This window comes from Sander vitreus, chromosome 24 (assembly GCF_031162955.1).
Source record: "Sander vitreus isolate 19-12246 chromosome 24, sanVit1, whole genome shotgun sequence".
NCBI lineage: Eukaryota > Metazoa > Chordata > Actinopteri > Perciformes > Percidae > Sander > Sander vitreus.
This window is the reverse complement of record NC_135878.1, coordinates 6,692,863-6,714,192: the sequence shown is the minus strand read 5'-3', so window position 1 is coordinate 6,714,192 and position 21,330 is coordinate 6,692,863. Positions and strand designations below refer to the sequence as shown.

At 40.7% G+C, this 21,330-nt stretch overlaps 1 protein-coding gene across 1 annotated transcript in view; it reads right to left on the bottom strand.

Annotated features, from left to right (window-relative positions):
- The window catches only part of LOC144513029 (interleukin-1 receptor accessory protein-like 1), a 216,443-nt gene that overhangs the window by 17,271 nt on the left and 177,842 nt on the right, over nt 1-21,330 (bottom strand). Inside the window, exons 6-7 of the mRNA XM_078244090.1 lie at nt 9,331-9,463; nt 1,440-1,585 (exon numbers count right to left, since the gene is read on the bottom strand). Of these exons, the coding sequence (XP_078100216.1) occupies nt 1,440-1,585; nt 9,331-9,463 (279 nt within the window). The remainder of the gene's footprint in view (nt 1-1,439; nt 1,586-9,330; nt 9,464-21,330) is intronic.

The window sequence follows — 21,330 nt, the reverse complement described above, 5'->3', positions numbered from 1 at the left end:
TGTAAAATAAAACAAAGGAGAGCAGCTATGAGAATGGTGAAAGCTGAGTCTGCTGCTTCTCATGTTCACAAATCAAGAATCTCGATGTTAGTAATCATAAAAAGTAGAGGCAGCTGTCTACTAGTTTACATTGCTGCTGAAGTTGTGAGATAAAAAATGTATCTGAGGACAGGCTGAAAGAAAAGTTGGCCAGGAGGGCTTCTCAACTTAAAGTACTTGTACAAAAATATAAGATACACAAAGGACACATCTCCATACTAACTTTACATACAAGTGAAGACATATTCCGCTTGATGCTGCGGTGCCGAGACGACCAAATTAATTTGGAGTGTCGTGTTGTTTTCACAAGCGAGGACAACTTTGACGCATTTTTAAAGGCAGCGTAAACTGACTGGGCCTTACCCTGCACCACACAATGGATGCAGCAAATAATAAACATTGGAACCGGTCGATTTCTCGTAGACCTGAAATCCTGCGAGGACCAGGCTAATCTTCTCCGGTTTATTCTGAGATTTGACTGTGCAGCATAAACCCCTTTAATATAGCAAATGGAGGGGAACTGGGCTGCCATCAAAGCTGGATCTAAAGCTGCGAGCTTAAAAGAGAGGAGAAATATGTAAATGTATTCAACACTGACAACTTTAAGGCTGTAGACCCCCCCCCCCTCCAGCCTCTCTAAAAAAAAAGAAAATCTCACTTATATAACCCAGCTGGAAATTGTGCATCTCTATTTGAAATCATCACAGAATCATCTTTCAAACAGTCTTCCTCAGTAAGGCGAAATCAGAGAAAACACTCAAAAATGTTTGCTTGAATATAAAAAGAAAATGGGGAGGGGAATAGGCAATAGTAGCCAGTGATGAAAGATAAGAAAAAGTCTGAGTGAGAGTTTGGCAATCAAAGGAGGAGGAGCGTGTGTGTGTGTGTGTGTGTGTGTGTGTGTGTGTGTGTGTGTGTGTGTGCGCGCGTGCGTATGTGTGTGTGTTTATGTATGTGTGTGTGTGACGGGGTCGAGGTCATTGCCAGACAGTCAAACAGCTTGTCTGGCATCATAACACCGAAGGCTGCCTCTCCCCAAAAATGATTTTTCTTTCTCTTCAAACTAATGCTTCCTCAGGCTGAAGTGGATGAATAGGCTTTTCTGCACTTTATACAATACTGTCCCATTTCTCTACCTCCCCAAGGCGAGAAACAACTGGTCAATTCCCATAATCCCACTAGTTGCTCTTCTTTGTACTCAGTAAATTGCTGTGAGAGATTCAATCTATTGTCAGAGCAAAGGCCTGTGCTATTAAATGGTATTTTTCACCTCCAAAGCTGTAACATGCCATTATTAAATCTCATCTATATAATGGAATCTGCTAGATTCATGGTAAAATACTGTACATGCTATAAAATAACTGGATGAATCTATGTACTTGTTTGTGTGCTTGCTTCACCTTTCTTGATGAGCTGGATGTTGGCCTGTCGCCGCCCGTTGCCGTTCTCCACGTAGCAGGAGTAGTTGCCCAGGTCGCTCTCCTCCAGAGAGTCGATGGTCAGAGAGATGGAAACCTCTTGCTCCCCCAGGTGCTCCCGGATTGTCCTGGTTGGATTGGGGCGATAGAGAGCACAGAAAAAGGGATGCATGGACGCTGGTGGCGTATGAAACATTGCATTGGGTTTGTAGTGAGAACAGGAGAGGGGTGGGGCCTGGCTAAACAAATGTTTTTGCAAAATCCTCATTGCAGACCAGACACAGCTTTTTATTACCTGAATATGACCAAATTATTTGAATGTTACTCATAAAAAAACTATTTAAATTTCATACAGCTAAATGTAGAGTTTGTCTATAATGAATGCAGGTTGTAAAACCAAAACAATGAGTCTAAAAGAGACAAAAGGCTTGAAAGAATATAAAGCAGAGCAGCTCTTAGAGACAGTGTGCAAACTGGATAAAATCTAAGTCATGAGAATGTTAATGTTTGCTCTAGCTTTGGTGATTTAACCTAAATAGTCAAACATAATTTGCCTATATTTCCCCTTTATTCACTTTAACAAATACATGCAAGTAGATATTGTAGACTAGAGCAAATCTACATACTCTGTTTTTGCTGTTTGATTTGGACTCAGACTGACCAGACAACACTGGAGGATTCAGTGTTTGAACAAAGACAAGTGTTGAACATTAAGTTTCTGAAGGTGGACAGCGACCATCAATTAATCAGGAAGGGCTGAATGATGTATCACTGCTCAAAGCTTTTACAAGTTTCTCTCATGGTTGGTAAAATGAAACCAACATACAAGCGGTTTGGTCAAATTTGAAAACCAACATGACTTCAAACATTTGCCCAGTCCAGCCGCCTCATTACTGACTGTGAGGTGTACATCAAAGTAGCCTCTGTAGTGGTAGTCTTCGTTTTAAGAAGTCGGATTTGGGTGAGAAAAAACAGACTCAGAACATCAGAAAACATGCAGAGCTGACGCTATACTTTTAATTTTGTAGTCCCAATGTTTGCAGGTATACTCTGTAATTACAGATTAAAAATAACAATATCAGATCAAATATTCTGAATCTGTACCCCAAAAATAGAGATAATATAACAATATGGAAAACAATAACTCCAGACTGCAGGCAGTCAAAAAAATCATAAGTAGAAAGTATTGACTTTTTAATAAAATATGGATTTTTCTGACAAAAAAAGTTTGCCCCAAGGAAATTTGAGTTGTGTCTACAGTATGCATCCTAAAATCCATAAATCATGACCTTGGAATTATAAACTTCCATTTGGGTGGAGTGCAATTTTGAGACATTGTCACAGAGCTGACATTTTCTGGGTAAAACAACTGTGCACTTCATACCTTTACACTCAACTTACCCATAAATATGCAGATAACTACATCAGACCATTAATACCAAGCTCTATAATCTGCTGACATTTGTGGCAGCTTTTACTTTTCAGAGGGAACTTTTTAGTTCATCAATAAAACAAACGTACATAACAAAGGTAGGAGACAGTCCATGACTGACAAGAAGCCAGCATCATATGAGTGATGACAGATTTCTGCCATAAATAATACTGCTTTGTAGACTCGCTGAGGCTCTTGATGTCTACTAGTTGTGACATTTTGGTACGGGGACAATAGTGTGACTGTCATGATGCACTACGATGCCGACCTATCACAAATCATTTTGCCACGAGGGTTAGTGAGAGGGGAAAAAAAGTCCTTTGATGTTTTTGTTGCATGGAATTCAGCCATTTTCTTATAAATGCATACACTTCAATAACAACAACACATGCAAAAGACGATAGATAGAAGCCACTGCTTTGACTATTTGATCACAGAGAGTGTGAGAATGTACTGAAAGGACACTACGACACTTTGCCTATTTTTCTTCACTGGAAACTTGGCAGGGTGTAAATAAATAAATAAATAAATACAGATTTTTGAAGGCTCCTCTTCATTATCAGTTTATTCCTTCATTTAAATTAGCAGGAACATCGGCAGCAAGCTGTGGCTAACTGGCTTCGATGAAAAACGCTGACAACGGTTACAAACAATCAGGAGATGGCACCTCAAAATGTCAACATATCCCTTTAACACTTTTAAACAAAAGCACTTTAACAAAACTCTTCTTTACAAGAGCCGGGCTGCTATTTAATAATCTGTGGTCAAAGCTGAAGCCCTTTCAGCTGAGAAGAACAGCTGTGCTTTGACCTAAATGCTAACATCAGCATGCTAATATGCGCTCAGTGACAATGCTAACATGCTGATGTATAGCAGCTATAATGTTCACCATCTTCACCTCAGCTACTTAGCACTAAACAAAAGTAAAGCACAGCTGAGGTTGATGGGAGCTGTGTTGGTTAAGTTACTTGAATAACCAAATATAATCTATTACTTATTAGTCATTGAAAAAAGAACTACATCACTTTACAAATAACTCATGAAGAGATTACGTATATTGATTCCTGAAAGCTAAGTTAAGACCTTCGTGAATTTTTACATCGCCAATAATGTGTTTGTCATGCATCTTTACAGTATGGCGACTTAAGCTAAAGTGTGGCTAAGCTTCTTGAAAGAAAATAAAGTGATAAAGGTGGTAAAATAATTTATTGCAAGGAAGGAATATCTTCTAACATGATGAAGCATTTACTAAAGAATGTAAACGGAATATGTTCCCAGTCACAATGCCCTAGAATCAGCTAGAAAGTCCAACAAAAACAACTGTAAAACTAACTTGTAGGACGACATGGCAAAAAAGACCCAGTCCTAGTCATAAAGCCTGGTTAAAGCATTTGTAACAAACTCTCATGACAAGAGGCGAACAACAGGAACTAATGGTTAAAAGAGTTGAATCTCTCCTGCTGGGTTGCTGTTCATGTAGGAATGATAGATGAGCAGATAATCTTTATAAGGTTACAACAATTGCCGCAATTTCAAAGCCTTGTTTAATGATGTATGGGGCTAATAGTGCATAAAGGTACAAGTGCTACTTAGGCATTCCTCTGCCGCGGGGGGATCTGAATATGAATTCTTTCTGATCAATGAACGGACTAAACAAAGCAGATAGTGAAGTGCGGTGGAGATAAAGACAAACTCTAATATAACCACTGCTGTCATGGCAATATCTCACATTAGCTTTACATAGTGTTGCTAATAACTGGAATCCCACATAGAAAATATCCCACTCACAGTGAAATTTCTTTTATTGACCGTGCACAATGAAGAATCATTAGATGTAATTATTTTGTAGCTATATAGACTAGCTGCTTCATAAAAAACTAATTATGAAGTAGGACTTTTAAAGCTTCTGCAGCAAAGCAGGAAATTCCTGGGTTAAGGCTGGTGGGAATGTGCATGTGAGAGGGAAATTAATTTAGCTTTTTCTCTTAATTCCTATGAGCTTTTCTAGCACTCATCCTTCTCCATTGTGCGGCCAGTCAGGCAGAGATACGGGGCTACACAAGGTTGGGATATAGATCCATGCTGATGGCTTTTTAAAGAGGTGGCAACCATGTGTGACTCAACATAGACTGAGCTAGAACACTGTAGGAGTTGGCAAACACAAATACTCTATCATAGTAAGAGCTGGAGAAAGTGTGTGTTCCTGGAAAAGAGGAAATATGAAGCATGAACACACCCGCACAAACATCTGGAAGGTGGTATGTATAAGAGTCGAAGAAAGCGGTAAACTGGTGCCGTGTAGGTGGATGGAGATGAAAGTGCACTAGGATTCTTGATGCTGTACACAGTGAGGAGGCATCTTGTACATGTCTTGTACTTGAACACAGTAAAGGGTCATCTTAAAAAACATCTCAGAGTTTGGTTTTGTGACGTTTCATATGGTACAACCAACACGTCCTCATACCTAACTGACAGAATAGGTAATTTGCCAATGACTCCCAAAACAACATATATGACTGCTGGAGAGTACGTAAGTAAACTTACGTACATACGTACGTCAAAATATGTCAATGTTGACTTTCACACAGGACACAAACAGTGGTCTCCTGGGTGAAAGTCCTGTGTTTGTCTGACCCATCCATCCACCCCATTCTCATACCTATGCGGACTTTCTCACTCGATATACTATGTCGACTGACTTCCTCCTTTGCTCCCGTCATAATCACTATGGCCACTAGAGGTCTAACAATAAAATAAAGTAGTAAGTAAATATGGGTTGTAATAGGACGCTTGCACACACCTGGGGAGGACGGTCTTGGTAAAACTATCAAACATCCAAGATCAATGTCACTGTAAATCCTTTGGTGTAAAAGCTGTTGTTTCTAATTTGTGTACAGTCCAGAAAATCAAACCAAGGGTTCAACTCAAAACTGTGCAGCAGGTGTGAAAGCATCCTGTGCGATGGCTGAGGGGCAGAATATTACAGCATCATTATTAATTTCAAACAAGAACAAACATTTCACATTAGCCTTTTATTCATCTTTGAACGTGCTACAGCAGCATCATATAAGATCCTATCATCGTCTCTATATCATCGAGTACAATTTCTCCATGCGGCCTCAATGTGACACCTGAACTTTTGAACTATACCATGTTGTCATGCTTTGCTTTATTTCTTAATGCCTCACTGGCTGCTGCTTTATGAAAAACCTTTCCCACTGTCTGCACCTCTCCTGACTACGCCCCAAAGGTAGAATTGACTGATTTAATCAGATCAGAGCAGATGCTTTTAAAAAAGAGACTTGAAATGTAAAACTGTATACAATGACAGATCACCCAATAGGCATCAGCTTGGTGTTAGCAAGCTTGTGCCATGCAGTTGTATTAGTGAGTGGTACAAGTGTTCCAGTTGTCAAACTATCTGGTGTTCTGTGACCCAGACCCACAATGAAATGGATAAAGCTTAGCTTAGCATAAAGACTGGAAACGGGGAGAAACAGCTAGCCTCATCAAGAAAGGGAATAAGCATATTTCGGAAAATGTCTAATAATTTCCTTTAAAGATGATAAATGTCACTGGCATTGTCACTTTAAACTAACTTCTAACAAAAATAGGAAAAATCACTGGCGAGATACAGACTTCCTTCACTCCTGCAAAGAACGTCTCTAGGAAACCACCAATTCACAAATGTAAAAACCTCAATAGGTTTATATGATTGTCTCCCTGGCATCAATGTCAGACAGTAAAATGCTAAGACATACAAGGTTTGCAGCGCTTATAGGCAGTGAAAGCTTTGCTGGACCCTGTAAGTACCCTGATTTCCCATGAATATATCTGTAAGAGTATTAATTAGAGTTAGAATATGAATCTTTACATTTGAAGTGGTGCTCAAAAGGGTGCTGCATGCCCATGCACCAGGGACTGAAACGTCCTCTGGTTTAAACTACAGCAGTGCTGCCTTAATGTCTGTATTCCATACTGTGTCTTCACCTCTGAGAGCCATTGAAATCTTGTTCTGCAGCCACCATTCTTTTTTATATCAACCGGGAATCTCAGTGGTGAAACACTGTGCCAAAAGCTCCATTTCATGTATTACAGGCAGCTCAGGGAATACACCTCCTGTGTGATTAATTTCCATTTCAAAGCTAAAAGCTCATGGAATGATGTCAGGGAGTGGGTTTGAAGTGGTGCACATTCAAAATGGGAACAAAAAATTAAATAAATAAAAACACACAGGGAGACAGTGGTGGCACACAACAATATGCACTTGAAAAATGTGTATGCACACACGCATGCACGTACGTACACGCATGCACACTCTCTCTCTCTCTCTCTCTCTCTCTCTTAAAGTAGCTCAGGGTCACAGTTTTGATCTCTTGGCTTGTTACCTTATTTGACTACCATATGAAAGCAGGGTTTTTAACCGCATGTGACGCACTTCTCAGTATCCTTCCTTCTCATCTTTATTATACCACCTATCCAATGCCCCCACATGCCGCCCCCTCCCTATGTGTTGTAGGCTCTAATTGGCCTGGTGTCCTTCACAACAGAGAGTGGTGCTGAGAGCTGGACTGAATGTGCTAGAAGGCTAATATAGATATCTCAAAATGCCAGGTCACTGACCGGGCCGCTAACACTCCTCCCAGCCTTGTCATGCTGCTTACAGTTAACCTTTTCATTAGACGACAACAGGGATTTTCTAGTCATACGTCTGCTCCGTCAAAGGAGTACAGTGGGACAGGACATGAAAGGGTGTGTGAATGTACGGGATGTTTGTACACACCAGCAAAAATGTCTGAACAAATAATGTGAACAGTGAATGAATAATTCCTATTTGGGATACCATTAAACAGGGAAAAGTTTATGATTTTGTTTCCGTAGTTTTTACATTTGACACACTTGCCTTCCTCCACCCTATTTTCTGAAAGCCCTGGTGATGACTGCAGTGCCAAAAAACACATTCTACCATTATTTGTTGCTTACATTTTTGTAACAACATCTGGGAGATGGCAACCACATCACTGCACAAATACATGACATTCACTTACTTTATGTTAATTTGGAAGCGACACCTTTCCCACTTGGGTATCTGTCAAGATATGTATTCTGTTTATTTGATTTGTTTAAAAAAGAAATAATAATTCTAATGTTCTTTTCTTAAGGAAGTCTTTGCTGTGCTCCCACTTCATCTGACAATCTGAGCATAATCAACCTGTCTGTGTGAATAAAAGTGAAATATGATAGATAATAAATAGTGCTTGTTGCTTGTATTCTTTAATCAAACAGTTATCTACTACTGACAAGAGTATCTCCATTTTCTCACACATGTTGTGTATTAGTAGACTGAGAAGTCCTAAATTGATGATGATGATGTTAATGATGATGATAATGATGATGACAGCTTATCCCTCTTTATAGGGGGGCATCTGAAGATGAGAACTCTACTCTAGCTTTGATTAACCCTCACTGCCTGAAGATCAGCTCATAATCTAAAAAAGAAATGAGGGTAATAACCTGAAGCTGAGTCCAAGTAGTAGTTGTTAGTAGTAGTAGTAGTTGTTGTTGTTGTTTCCTGACATAAAGCTCTATGTGAAGACTTAGTGTAGTTGTGTTTTGTTTGAAATGCATTTCTACTTGTTGGTGAGTTCAATAAACTGGAGATCCAATGTTCTATATACCACCTGAGACCTCAAGAGAGCAACATTTATTAGGAAATAAACTTGTTTTTCCCATATGACTTGAATGCATCACAACCTACAGCAATAAAAGCTCCTCTTATGGTCAACCGGTTTCAGGCGGTTTGCGTGCCTGGCTGTCAAGTTTTCACCTGGTTTTGGCGTAAACAGAACTCTGTTACTAGAGATGAGTGTGAGCCAAAAGATGGAGGTCACCCAAACGGAAAAAGGAGGGCAACACGGACATTCAATTGGAGTTTCCATCTGCTCTGCTATTACTGCCTCTACATATATTTCAGTGCTGATCACTGAGAAAGCAATGCCTGAACTGTGCATATTTATATCTATATATTGTGCAAGATAAATAATGTAAAACTATCTACATTATTAAACAGTCACATAAAACATTCATGAATATCATTCAAATGATAGCTAGGTATTGAAAAGTTCCTTTTATTGTTCCGTGTGGTCACACAGGTTTTAAATAGGTGTTTATCAGTTCAGCCCCAGGGTCTTTTGCTGCTTTTGACGAGATTAAATGTACCTCATGAATTTGTCATAATACATGATGTTGCTGAAGCTCTGTTGTAATATTAACAGGAATAGAAATATATGCTCATTCAGTGGATTTAATGAACTAAGTTTTTTTAAGTTTCCAAATAAAATAAATGTTGGGAATTTCACCAAATCTGGACACTGAGTATGCCATAGCTTTAAGTCTTGAATCCTAACAATTAGGATTTACACCCAATGTTGAATGTCTTACTTGATGTCACTCTCCTGAACCCGCTCCTCATCCAGATCCTCAATGAACTTCTCCCCCTTCATCCAGTAAATAAGTGGACTGACGTCTCCGCTGTATCCAAAGAATGCTCTGCACGTCAGGTTGACAGGACTTCCTGTTGGAGAGATGGGATATGATTGTGATCAGCAACATAAAAAAGGAGCAGGGGAAACCATAAAACACTAACAATGCACCAAAACAGACACTGCTACCATCCATTTTCTATTAAAATGACGAAACACCATTTCCAGCTAACAAATGACTTGTTTGACCAAATTCTTTATTTTCTTAAAAAGCTGCTAGAATGTGATTCTAAAAGGGCAACACACACTAGCAAGGTATGTGAAACACCAATTGTCATTTTTCCCAGCATCAATGCAAGTCAACCCTCGCCATATCTGATACCGCATCAATGAGTACCAGCCCCGAACATCTAGACTTACATGTGCTTCCTGTTATTAAACCCATTCTCTTTCCAGACTCCAATTTTTACCTTTCAAAAACTCCATTACAGCCTCCTTGATTCCATCAATTCCTAAACATTCTCTAGCTCTCTGAGGTGCCATCTTAAACCATCCCAGGCCCTTTTTAAATTCCCTTATGGCCTCCTTAAACGTTAAAACACTCTCTTGAACCCTCTTTCACAGCAACTTCGCAGCACTGCTGTACCTTCATAAAAAGGTTATATATTATATTATTAGATTATACTCTTTAGCAGGCTCCTTCTCTGTCAGACCCTACATTTAAATCTTAATCACTGTAGGAAGTACTTTGGAAAATCATAAATACAAAAGTAGGGCACAGCTTTTAAGGACAGTGATTTGTATTATTAATGAATGCATATATCATCTGTAAAGCTCACAATTAATACTGATTTCTCCCTTTTCTATACACACTAAGCAGGAGTTCATATTGCACATTATCAACTGAATTATACTTTGTATTCTTGTGACGATGAGATGCTGCATGCCTTTGCGGGTTCATTGAACTAGACTGTGATTAAGTCAACCTTCATTCCACAAACTACAGATGCTATTGGTATCACGTAGCTTTCAGTGTGTATGCAATGAGAAAAAAAAAGGGTGTTTATGCATTGCCAGCAGAGGCCAGCGATGCTGCAGTGCGATGGCTTGATTGCGCCCCGATTTAATCGTGGCAATTCTGTTTTAGTTTTTTTTTTAAATGTTGTTCAAGAGCCGCGACAAAGTGCAGGTAAGGTGGGATGATTAGATGAAGACTGCAAAGTGATGATGGTTATTTAGCAACCATGACCACCATTTGAGGACAAGCAAGTTCCAAGAAGAGGATAAGCAGAAGTGAGAACAAACTGCTGTCAGGCAAAGAAGAAGTGGATTCTTTTAGATACCAAAGACAAAAATAATAGGTAAGTGAGAGACAAAGAAAACAAGTGCTGTCTGTAAAAGATGTTTAAAAAGTGAATAGAAGTTTTAAATTGCAAAGAGTGTTGAAACTGAACCGAAACATTAAAGTTGCAGGCTGTAAAACCAAAACAATGTGCTAAAAGACGCTAAGACACCGCAGAGGCTGGTGATCTATGTGGTTCCCTCACTAAAAGCAAACCCTTTTGCATTACACATAGTTATTTGATCCATGCAAACTTGTGGTGCAGTTTAACGTTTGAATGAAATCTCTGTCACCCAAATACTTCCATGTGCTTCAAGCCTAAGTATTGAAAAGTACAGCTTAAATATCCTAAAATATTGATTCTTCGGAACAATTCAAATGTATTTCTGTGGTAGTACCAGTTGGAGTGTAGGCAGTTGGAACACTGAACGAAATTTCAGTTCCCAAAATACAAAACTGGAAGAGCACTGAAAAAATTGAAGAGAAAGAGAAAAGTCAACTACCAAGGCATTTGAGGTCATTTTCTTGTACTAGCATGCAGTGTGATGTACATATAGGCTTCCTGGGATGATGAAGACCATGAGAACAGAGAGGCAAGAGAGTGCAGAGAAAACACATATCAACAGACTCTTCAACAGATTCTCTCTGCTCGGCTCATTTTAAACACACATCCTATCTGACTGGAGACAGATAAACCCCTTTTAAACCTGTTTTCTCTCTCTGCCTTGAATTAAAGTCCTCTCATTCTTCTTTTCACACTTATCACACACATGCAGCGGCCGACGGCACATCCATGAGTGTGTGGCCTGTGCAGCGACAGGCTCACCGTGCGGGAAAGGAAAAAGAGCCACATCATCAAAGCCTGGGAATGACTCTGATCCATAAAAAAGCTGCCTATGATCAAGGAGGCTCCACCAGTCGTGCGTCCAGGAAGGCAAAAAGGTGATTCAGCATCTCTTCATTAGCACTTCTTGCTCACTCAGAAGTCTGTGAGATGGGAGATAACTGTGGCATATAATTGGATACTTGCTAGTTCAAAGATAATAGGGATTTTATTTTACCAAGGACTACTCTAATTTGGCCCTCTAGTGCAGTCTAGCACGCTCAGATGATAGCTAAGTCTGGAAAATCTGGTTAGAGTTGGAGGACGGTTGGTTTTGCATTGTGTCTGACTGTCTTTGACAGTGTTTTAGGGATGCTGGGATCTGTCCTGGACCACACACATATATTTATACACATTGCTATGCTTCAAGGTTCCACAAGGGGTCTCTGTGGTGCTACAAAGCAGGAGGGCTGGAGTGCAGAAGGAGCACATGAAACAACAACAAATAAACAACACACACCATTTTGACAGGTGTAGGCAACAGTAAAAGGAAACACAGATCCTTTTGTGTGCCACCTTTGCTGTCAAGAGGCTTCACCCATGGATCCAAACAGCATGTTGTGTTGTAGCATTGACAGCTCCACTGCTGTGCTGACAAAAGCCGCGGTGTCACTCTCCAAGACTTATTCCATGGAGCTCTTCGTGCATATGGCTGCATGTTGTTCCCTTAACGATGGCATGTTAATTTGTGCCGGCTTTACTGCGAGCAGCTAAGCCTGCACTGGAAGAGGTTGTGTGCTCAGTTTGGGAAATGCACCAACAGCCACGCAGGGATTTAACTGCACAGATTCTAACATTCAAATCCCAACCTCTGGTCTTGGTCAGGGAGTTAAAGTGAGTCTTAATGCGATTGTCTCCTCTCTCTAATCTCCTTTCGCCTCTAGAGCATCTCTATCAGTGGCTGCAGGACGGAGACGTCAGCAAAGATTCCCGTGGCTGAGCAGTAGACAGACTGGATGCTATGAAACACCACAGAGACGAACAGAGATAGCAGATATGAATGCATTTCTGCATGCATGAGAGAAAGAGGGCATATGTACATGTCAGTGTGGATGTGAGTGAAAAAAAGCATGAGCTAGACAGAGGAATCACCCACATGGTAGAGCAAACCATTCTTCGTGGAGAATTGAAATACGTCCAACACTGAGTGAATAGAGCATCGTATCGCCCTTGTGCGCTGAAGATGACATGGATTACAGATCAATACATATGCATGCAGAACGAGCACCATCCACGTCAAGTTAATCTACCAGCGTTTCCCATTCAGATCCAAACAATCAAGTTCTTGAGTAGGGAAGCATTTCTTTTTTTGTGTCCATTTAAAAACCTTGAAAAAATTAAGCCCTGTAGCTAGCAGCTTGTGGGTCGCTGTGGATCAGAGGTAGAGTGGTAGTAGTAGTGGGTCGGCCCTCAACCACAAGATAGGCGGTTCGATCTCTGGTTCCTCCAGCCACATGTCAAAGTGTCCCTGAGCAAGACACTGAACCACAAGTTGCTCCCTGGATGCTGTATGTGGCTGTTCACTGCTCCTAATGCTTAGGATAGGTTAAATGCAGGGACTGAATTTCACTACACTGTATTGTACGATTGTATGTGACAAAATAATAAAGGTTCTTCTGATCAGGAATAATACTTCAGAAAGGGAAAAGACTAAGCTTTTTCAGAGTTTTCTTTGGAGTTCTCTGCAAGTTGGCTTTTATACCATACTGATATGAATGGAAGCCAACGGCTGCCTGGAAGATTGTGTAAAACAAACATACAAATCTAAAGACACTTTTCAAACGGATGAGATATGTCACCTGATCTTAACCCAACTGTACATCGATGGAAGACTTTGGAGAATTGTGTCAGACCGTGCTCTCCACCAATTTAATGAAAACCCCAAATAAAGTGCCTTAGTAAAGTGTTGGGCCACTATTAGCCTCTAGGTCAGCTTCACTGCTCCTTGGTATTTTGATGATGGCCCAACACCTTACTAAGGCACTTTATTTGGGGTTTTCATTTAATTTGTCACCCATCTGTGTATACTCCTGAATTTATCAAGGTAGAATATAGAATGAAATCTATTTCTTCAAACATAAAAGGCCTTAGCCTTTTTGCTTTAGACAAGATAAACAGCACGTGCTTTTAAAACACAACCAAAACATCTTCAAAATTACATTTCTGTAACTTCTGGCACTGGAGGAAAACTCCTCTTTTCTCCCTTCACCCAGCCAGAATGATATTCCCTCTACTCTCTAATTAGTCCTTTATTTAATGCAACAGTCTGGGGTCTACATAAAAGGACTTGAAGATTGGCCTGTAGCTTGTGATCAGCAGGATAGTGAGCGACTGATCTGGACTGAGAAGAAGCCCAGGAATTGAATCAGTAGATAATATGATTGTCGATGGTTAAAAGGGGGTTTCCCAGATTTAGCGGGGCATCTGGGCAGCATGAAGTGATTCCTGAAAACATTTTTTACAAGCTCTGAATGAGTGAACATTAGCTTTATCATCTGCTCCAGCACAACATCCAGGCAGTGAAGGGTTACAGCGACGGAGCACTGTAATTGTGGTGGCTGGGTACCCACTCACATCGCCGTTGCCAAATGTGGCAGTTTAATTGTCTCTCTGTTCAGCATTCACTTTGTTTTGTTCATCACAGCCTCAACCTCTCTAGTCACGAATTTTAAGGCAGCTATTGACTGTGCTGTGTTCAGTATTCATTTAGCTCGTGTATGGTCAATCTCTTGTTATTCATACTTGGCATTGCACCTCATTATCGCTAAGTAGGCAAACTGCTGCTGCTGTTCCCCTTAATTAATGCAGGTAAAGCAGGGACACAATACAATGTATAAAACGTTTTTTCTGAAGTTTATAAGCATGTTAACACGTGGCAATCATAATAGGAAATGCTCAATTATGTGTTGTGAAATTACAATTTTCTCAGTTCCGTGTTACTTTTGGTGAGAACAAGCTGTGTCTGGAAATTAAATGAGGTAGAACTGTTGAATATTACAGGGTAGTGGGAAACAAACAGGATGGGGGTTTGGTGAATAACAAGTCCAATTTGAGCCATGTGGAACAGAGCATGACATTTGCAAAGATCAACACCCACTCTTTGCATTGATGTTCTCATAATACAATGTTCTTTAGCATAAAAGCAGGGCCTAATATTGTCGCCCAATCCAGTGACAAATCATTACCAATGTTAAACCTTGTGTTGCTCATAATCTTTCATGGAGAAGTCCCAGTTGAATTCTCTTAATGAAAAGCTCATTAGACATTAATGAAACACTTAAAGGGGTACTTCACATAACAATAGAAATATGCCACATTGAATGGAGGAAACAAGGTATTACCACAATTAGAAAAGCATCAAATGATGATGGCAATTGCCACGTCAACTTTGAAACAGATACTAGTTTTACTAATGGTTTTGTGAGGCATTGTGAAATCTTTATTTACTGTGATTAAGTCAACCTTAATTCCACAAACTACACAGATGCTATTGGTGTCACATAGCGTGTATGTGATGAGAAAAAGGGTGTTTATGCATTGCCAACAGAGGCCAGCGATGCTGGAGTGCGATGGCTTAATTGCACCCTGATTTAATCGTGGCAATTCCGTGCCTTATTGTGGCTTTATTGGTTGTTGCTGTTGTTCTGCATCAATTATTGTCAAAATTATTTCCTAAGCAGATTCATTTGTCAGTCAGGTCATCTATCTTGTTACTCATCCACATACAGTATACGTCTTCAGACATAAAAATGGGCCTGTCACTTACAATGATAGAGGAGAAAGAGTTAAGGAGAAACTTTGTTGGAATCCCAGTCGTTTAGGCCAAGTTGATTCTTAGTTTGAAATGCTGATGCTGCTATAAGCTGAGAATTAAAGAAGCTTTCCTTACAGTGAGAAGGCAGGAGATTGGATACCAACAGGACCTAAACGCTGACTGGGCTTTGGTGCAAGCTACACAAGCAGAGGAGGGACTCCTGGTGGGCTTAGCACAGCACAACGAAGAATGACTATAGAATCCCTACATGGCACCATTTAATTTAGCTACTGATGGAAAAAAGGTGGGTGAAATGTGATAGGGAAGGAAACGAAAGATATTGATACGCAATAAGAGAAGGAAAGACTGATGGCAGTAAATAGCAGGTTCCCTGAGGCCTTGCTGGGTCACCTATGAAATGTGCCCACACCCACGCCGTTCCATTTCCTAGCTAAAGCTCCCTGTGGTTAGATGCTCAGCTTGGGCCCACTTTAGCAATGCTTTCAGTGGATTCTTTTCTTAACTGTTGTCCAGAGGATCTTACACAGCACAAGTCTTCATGTACTTTCTTTCAATGTGCTACATGACTGCAAACTAAATCTACTCCTGTAGAATTAAGGTTTTTCTGCTCAAAAAGACTCCATCCAGCGTTGCTCATGTGCACTCAAATTTGCTTGTTAATGATGTAATGTTATGAAGCAGTTGCCGAATCTATGAAATGCTATTTCTAGCCACAGTCTGGCTCAATCGTGACAAATAACAGCAGTGTAGAATTGTGTTACTCAGACTAACAAATGCTAAAACAGGTCAATGCAATGTACATACATTAACCTAAAAATCTCATGTTACATTTCAGATGCTGCAGAGACAAACATTCTGGATATGATGTCCTTATGTTGAGATTAGACCACACACACACTTCTGGAAATGTCTTGATCCATGGTCATGGATCAAGACATGGAAAATGAGTCACAATAATGACCACAATATGTCGGGTTATTCTTCTGTCTGGCTTCAAGACGCGTTATCAGGCCCCAATGGAAAGATTAGCATGTTTCATACTTAGTTTTTTTTCCCTTTTGGGCATTTAATGCATTTATTAGTCAACAGTAGAAAGTTGAGGGAGAAAGAGATGGGGAACGACTTGTAACAAAAGGTCACCAGATGGACTCGAAGGGATGTTGCGGTTCTTGGTTAGTGTTTTAATTCATAAGCCACAGGGGTTCCCCGCTAGTTTAACTTTGCCTATGAGATGTTTCAACAGCATGTCTGTTTGACAACTGTGATCCTGGAAGTCTCTGGACCCTCCTACCCACTCATCTTTGCATGTCATGCAGGTCATGAAAGACTGCAAACTATTGCTCTATTGTTGGTCGGAGTTCAACATGAAGTGTCTCCACTTCTCTGGGACGGATTTCCACAAGATTGTGGCAACCTGGTGGCAGGGATTTGCTCCCATTCAACCGTAAAAGCATTAGTGAGGTTGGGCACGACGCTTTGTAGTCAGCATTCCCAAATGAATATCCCCAGCTGTATACAGGCCTGTAAAGTTCTTCCACACCAAACTTTGGAAAACATGGCTTTGGGCAAGGGAGTTTTGTCATGTTGAAACAGGAAAGGGTCTTCCCCAAACTGTTTTCACAAAGTTGGAAGAACACTATTGTCTGAAATGTAATTGTGCTAGAGCATTAAGATTTTAATTGAGTGGCTTAAAACATTAAAAATCACACCAGACCAAAAGTACACAAAACATCCAACAACATATCACTCTGTCCATGTTCCCTTATGCTGAATGATTACAAGTCCAGGGATCACCAAAGCATTGATTGGATGTACCTTATTGGAGAAGAGTGGCCCTCATCTCCTAAGCCAACAGTGAAAAAATTCTATTCCCTAAATGGTCCAGTGGAGCAAACTCACCAGCCAAGATCAAGACAGCTTACTGTGCTCAGTGAGTGAGAGAGAGAACGAGATGGAGAGAGAGACAGAGAAAGAGTGGTGAGCGAGGGAGTGCTGCTATATCCATTCCCTCTCGTGGGGAGTCCATGTAATGAAAACAGGACACAGCAGAGTGGTTGGGACTGTAGGTCTTTTCCCCAGCATTTCAGGAGGCACAGTGTTGGATATCTGCAGCGCACGTGAGCCGAATGAACAAGGAAGCCTGGGCAGCAACTTAACTGAGGCAGCATGTGAAGTGAATGAGTGGAACAGGTTTGAAACAGCAGGAGGAAAAGCTGCTGTAACTTATCACCTTAAATCTAGCTGGAGAAGGAGGAAGGGAAGGAGGGAGCCGGTGTTAGTGGGTTTGGAAATCATTGCATCACATTTCTCGAGGGGTAAGGTGGAAAAAGTAGAGAACTGGGTTTACTGGGTGACTGTGGCACTCCAGTGGTAGGAATGCATGTACTGAGATGTTCTCTCAAAAATACATGTGGATATGAGACGTCGATACTTCCATCACATTTTTCTTGAAATCAAATTACCTGATCCAGACTGTGGGAAAGAATCTGGTTTTCCCTTCAAATCTGAATTTCCAGCAGCTTTCCAGGAAAGCTTGAGATCTATAAATTGTTTCATACAGATTTGAGAGTAGGTATGCAACTGAAAATAATAATTTTAATTATTGATTAAAGCTGCACTAATATTTTAACTAGTCGGTGAACAAAGCATAGCGAGTAAAAGACCAAAATATTTTTCTATTTGAAATGTAAAGTGTCATTTACATGTACAGGTGCTAATGCTAAGGGCCCTGACACACCAACCCGATTATCGGCCGTCGGACAGTCTGGCGAGATCAGTGACTCGATTCTGTTCGGTGTGTTCCGTGCCATCGTCCGTCAGAGGAGCGGTCGGCCTTTATTTTGGCCGGCCCAACATGCTCAGTCGGAGACAGGGCAGTCGGGAAATGGCGAGCGGATGAGCCTCTCAAAATCTGACGAAAATCTTTTAAACTGACCTTTGTCGATCTGAAATGAAGACCGATTCAGCAACTGCGTGGCCTATTTCTTGCTTAAAATGTTTTCAGAAACACGTTTCGGTGAACTATTTTAGTACAATATGAGATCGTATTCTGAACAAGCCGCCATAACAGTCTGGCTGTGAATTTCCGGAGAAAAAAGAACCACGTGACGTGTTCGTCCAATCAGCTGCCGGTTTTCATTTTCTGGGAAACAATACAGAGAAGCGCTGCCTGCTGCTATGGAGACGTATTACGTTTCGTGCACGCGCAGAGCGTACACTCAAGTCGGCGTTGCTTCAGTGTGTTTTGAGGCATTTTTTTGGACCTCGGGGACCCGACTGATCAGTCCGACTGCCTTTTCTGCTGATGGTCGGCCGTCTGGTTGGTGCGTAACAGCTCTAAGGCTGACTAAATAGTCAAACATTGATAACAGTATATCAGCTGTTGCATAACTGCTCCATATTTCTGTTCCTATTTTTATTGTTGTTTATTGTTCTTTTCTATCTCTACTCATCCTATTTGTGCCCTCTTCTTTGTCTTCTACCTCACCTGTCGTTCTTCTCTCTTATGCCTTGCAAGCATGTCTTGGGAGAGCTTTGTGCATAAACAGGTTTCTATAATGAGTGCCAAATCAGGACAGGGACAAACAATAGGACTGTGTGACAGAGGGGCCGGGAGGAAAGAGAGACTCTGCAGGAAGGGCGCTGAGGGAAAGGTTAAAGCTCTGGTGAGAGCAGGCATCATCTACACAGCATCCTGCTGCTTTCTCCCTGTCCGTCATGTTCACAGAAAAACACAGTGTGATCTCTGCCTTTGTGTGTGTGTGTGTGTGTGTGTGTGTGTGTGTGTGTGTGTGTGTGTGTCTGTGTCTGTGTCTGAACAGGTTGTGCATGGCCAGGATAATTGGAGTGATTTGTATTACGTATGCTTCTGTCCTTCCAATTTGCATGAACATATGGGGGTAAATACATGTTCACATGTTCAAAAAGGGCATGTTGGGATATTGGGCCTCTTGGGATGTCTGGCATGCTTCAGCTCTGGCAGAAATGTAATGTGCATTTAATAAACATGCCACAATGAGAAAATGTTTTAAAAAACCCTCCATGTAGCCATCTGGATAAAAAACAAGATTGACAAGAGTGTCTGGGGATGGCAAAATGTCACCATGATAGGAAATATCTGCCATGAAAAAGGTGACAAGAATTCTCCTTGGGGGCACTGACATGACTAGTTGAATTGTGCATTTGTGTTTTTAGGTCAGGAAGGTCATCAGGCTGTGATTGTTTAATGACAGCTCGTCATCAGAATAAAATCAGAGTCTTGTGAATGGCTACCTAGAGCACATAACCTTTGAGGCACACTCTCCAATTACCTGATATATAGGGAAATCACATTTAACGCCAGTCATACAGAATAAACCCTCGGAGTCCATAGCTCACCCTCGGATTATTCAAACATACATCTCAGTTTGCAGTGTGGATAATCAAATTGATTTTCTCGTTCCCAACCACGACTCCATGCTGCAGTATATTTTCCTTATTAAGCACTCTGGTGGTTGGACCATACTTTTGCAAGGTTTCTGCTGCAAGAAGTGGACGTAGAGGTCAGAGACAGGATGTGAGCTACATACACAGATAGAGGAATTAAGCAATTATATTTTTACAATTTTCAGAACATGAAATTACCCTAAAATCTTGCAATCTTGTTTCACATTATGTGCGGAAATGGTTTGGTCTTTACTGAAGGAAGTAGAACTGCACTAAGCCTGCTGTGACTCCATTTAATTTAAAGTTCTTCTTTATCAGGGCAAGGATCTCTGTAATCCAAGGCTGCTTCCTCTCTGATCCTCTATGCCAGACTGAGAATGCACAAGCCAGACTGCTGGAGCCGTGAATCTGTGGTGTGCCGATGTCTGTGAAGTTTGTATTCACCACTACCCAGCCGTCGATTTATTATCCCCTCTCTTTTCTTCTAAGGTGACATTTGTCTAACTGTTCAATGCCTCTAACACGCACCGCAGCAGTTTGGGACCTATTCAGCTTTATAGTCCCGCTTTACAGTAGGTGTGCGCTGAATTTAGAATTCAGATAAGAAATGGCATGTCTTGGAACTGCTGGGCACTTAAACCCCCTTGCCATCCATTTAATTAAAAACAATACAATAAATTACAAGCAATGCTATCAAGAGTTGGGAGGGCGGGAGAAGAGGAAGTAGCTGGAGGCAAGGTAAATTATGACCTTATGCCGGAAAACATATTAAAGGGGGGGGATATCATGGTGTGTGCATAAATTTAAGAGTGCAAGTGCTGATCTGTCAATCATACACTGTTCCCTGAAGGCAACAGTGGGGGACTGAGAATCAGTATACATTCATATTTCACGGTATATTTCATGCTGTAAATACCTCAAAAATGCAAATGTCTGCATGTATGATGAATGAACATTTCTTAACACGTGGTCTAGCACAGTGGAATAATTCAGTCACTGATGTCTGTTACTTATGATTATTATTATAATATAATAAGATATGAGAAACAGAATAAGTACAGAATAATGTTAAAGAGAAAGAGGAAAATCACTCCACCATAAAAACATTTATTGTTTGACTATTTTAAGCAATGATGCAGAGATCCACAATCATCACTAAAAACCCTTTATCACTGTTTGCAGCCACCGCATTTTCCCACCGAAACAGACTGACAAACATCTGTTATGATCTGTAAACCAGCAGGCACATCAGGAGCTTTTGGGCTTATTCGCCTCATCCACTGTTAGACTAGTAGCTTCTTTACTGTAGAGACTTAAGCAGCACTCCCAAATCCACAGTGTGATCAGTGCTCAGTGATAATCCACAAAATATCATAAATACCGTATCAGCATGATTTCAAATAAAATCAGAAATAATACAAAGTATAAGATGCTCTGTTCAAGCCCACATAATGAGTTCACATGAGGCTTTGAGGGCAAAATGAAAAGAGTGAAAATGGGTGTAAGTATGAGTTTGACTGAAAGTGTATAAAGA